The 2,124-nt window shown below is 37.4% G+C and overlaps 1 gene segment (V, D, J or C); it reads right to left on the bottom strand.

The window, feature by feature from the left end:
- Positions 1-475: 475 nt before the first annotated feature.
- Positions 476-1,341, bottom strand: LOC132979624 (T cell receptor alpha variable 12-3-like). The segment is given in 2 exon segments: positions 476-891; positions 1,138-1,341. Coding segments are annotated over 2 exon segments (411 nt in total).
- Positions 1,342-2,124: the final 783 nt, after the last annotated feature.

Here is a 2,124-nt window from a genome sequence, read left to right on the forward strand (position 1 = left end):
TAAAATGTGTTGTTCTTTTTATCTCACCAAAGAAAAGAGCAGCCAGAATAATCCACAGCCAAAGTTCCATCTCTACAACAAGGTTTAAACCAACAGGAGGAACTCTCTGATGTTCAACATTCAGAGTGACGTTTGTTCTCTTCTCAGCAGAAGTTATTATTCAAAGACAGGTTGAGCTCAGTATCTGGGTTTTGTACCACCTACTAGATAATGTCGCCCTCTAGTGGAGGTTGATGCTGTCTAGTTGAGGTAAACATGTCAGGAGAGCAATGTGGGAGAAGTCTTCCAGCTGTTTGTAAAGACTGTGAATGTTTGGAACAGCAGAACTTCATGTTATAAAGTGGTTGAATCTATGACTGGATTTTAATAGAATCTAAAACTGGATCAATTCTTATCAGAAACTGGATCAAGTTATTTAAGATGACCTCATTTTCTACATCATGTCTTTAGTTTTAATCACTGTTCAGATGATGGTCTGTATCATTAAATACCATTGTAGTTTATCAGTGTGTGACTCCCTCTAGTGGATGTTGTGGAGTATTGTGTTGTCTTCTCTCCAGAGGTTTTTGTACAGAGTTGTGGTGTTTCCTGTCACTGTGGGCTGCAGAGCACAGTAGTACACAGCAGAGTCAGTCAGTGCAGCAGAGGAGATCTCCAGATTTACTCGTTTCTCCGTTTTGTTAATGTAAGCTGTGAAATCAGAATCTGTTGGATGAATCGATCCTCCCTCTGTGATGTAGAGCAGGAACTCTGGTCTGGATCTCTGGTTTTCTCTGTACCACTGGATGTTCTGGATTAGACCATCATATGTACAGGTCAGGTTGATGTTTCCTCCCTCTTCAACTTTTTCTTCAGTTCTTTCTGGGTTTATGCTGTTCATGGAGCCCAGGGCTGCAAAATAAGTATTATACATGTCTGTTAGTCTGCAAGAGATTCAGACATCAAGAGACTGAAAATCAGTCCTTTACTTCATCAGTCATCTTTGATCATTTTGAGATTCATGAATAAAACAAAAGTCTTTTTCTATCAGTGGAATTTGTAGCTCCCACAGATAAACATCTACTTTGAAATAGTTGTTCAGATATCTGGTCTAAACAGCAGGTGAAATTAGAGTTTGATGTGTGTTGTAACACTCACCTATAAAGTGAGAGCAAAGTAAAAAGAGGTAAAGCAGCATGTCTTTGGAGTTGTTGAAGACAAACAGACAGCAGATGAGTAATGTTCTTCTAAACTAAACAGCCTCTGTGCTGCACAGATGTTCTCCTCTACTTTGACATGGTTTTAATTTGACTTCCTCAAACTTTTCTGCTCTGGAGATATATACAATCTCATTGGTTTGCCTCAGTGGGCGGGGCCAGAGAAACATCTTATTTAGAACTTTAACCTGTTGTTAACTGGAGGCCATTGTGAGTTTTCAGGGGCCCTGTCCGAATAGCCACAGTTCAGTAGTCAGTACTTTTCAGTGTACTGAACTCTCGTGGTCATTCAGTGGTCATTTTTTGGGTCCACCTCAGTATACTGAACATTTCAGTATGGATATTAACTTCCGGGTTTCATGCAGTATGGATCGGATGCGTGCTTTCAGGAAATGAATTGTATTTTACCCACAATGCTGTGCGAAATTAAACGTAAATCGTTACTTTACGTGCGCCTCCAAATCAAAACAAACGAGCGTGGATTAATTTAATCTATTTTTAATCTAGAGTTAAAGTCCTGACTGAAATCACTACTTTAAATTAACAACAGAAAATAAAACAAATATCTGTATTATTATAAAACCTTTCCCCCTCTATTTAAATAATGATTTCACTATTTAAATGTGTCTTTATTGGTTTATTTTATATTCTGTATATTACTGTCTTTACTTTGTTCTGTATGTTATTTAGTTATTTAATCTTTTACTTGATTTACATTGTGATATTGTTTATTGTTTACCTGACTTTATATGAGCATTACTCTTCTTGAATAAAGATAAACAAAAAAAACAAAAAACGGGTGAATGCGGCCAGTTCAGGTAACGTAAATGACGTCACTTCCATACTGAATGAATCAGACGAATTAGGAACAAATATCTGCCTACTGTGTGTGCATACTAAACAGTATACAGCAGGTAGTAGGTACTAA

Source organism: Labrus mixtus, chromosome 8 (genome assembly GCF_963584025.1).
Source record: "Labrus mixtus chromosome 8, fLabMix1.1, whole genome shotgun sequence".
Lineage (NCBI taxonomy): Eukaryota > Metazoa > Chordata > Actinopteri > Labriformes > Labridae > Labrus > Labrus mixtus.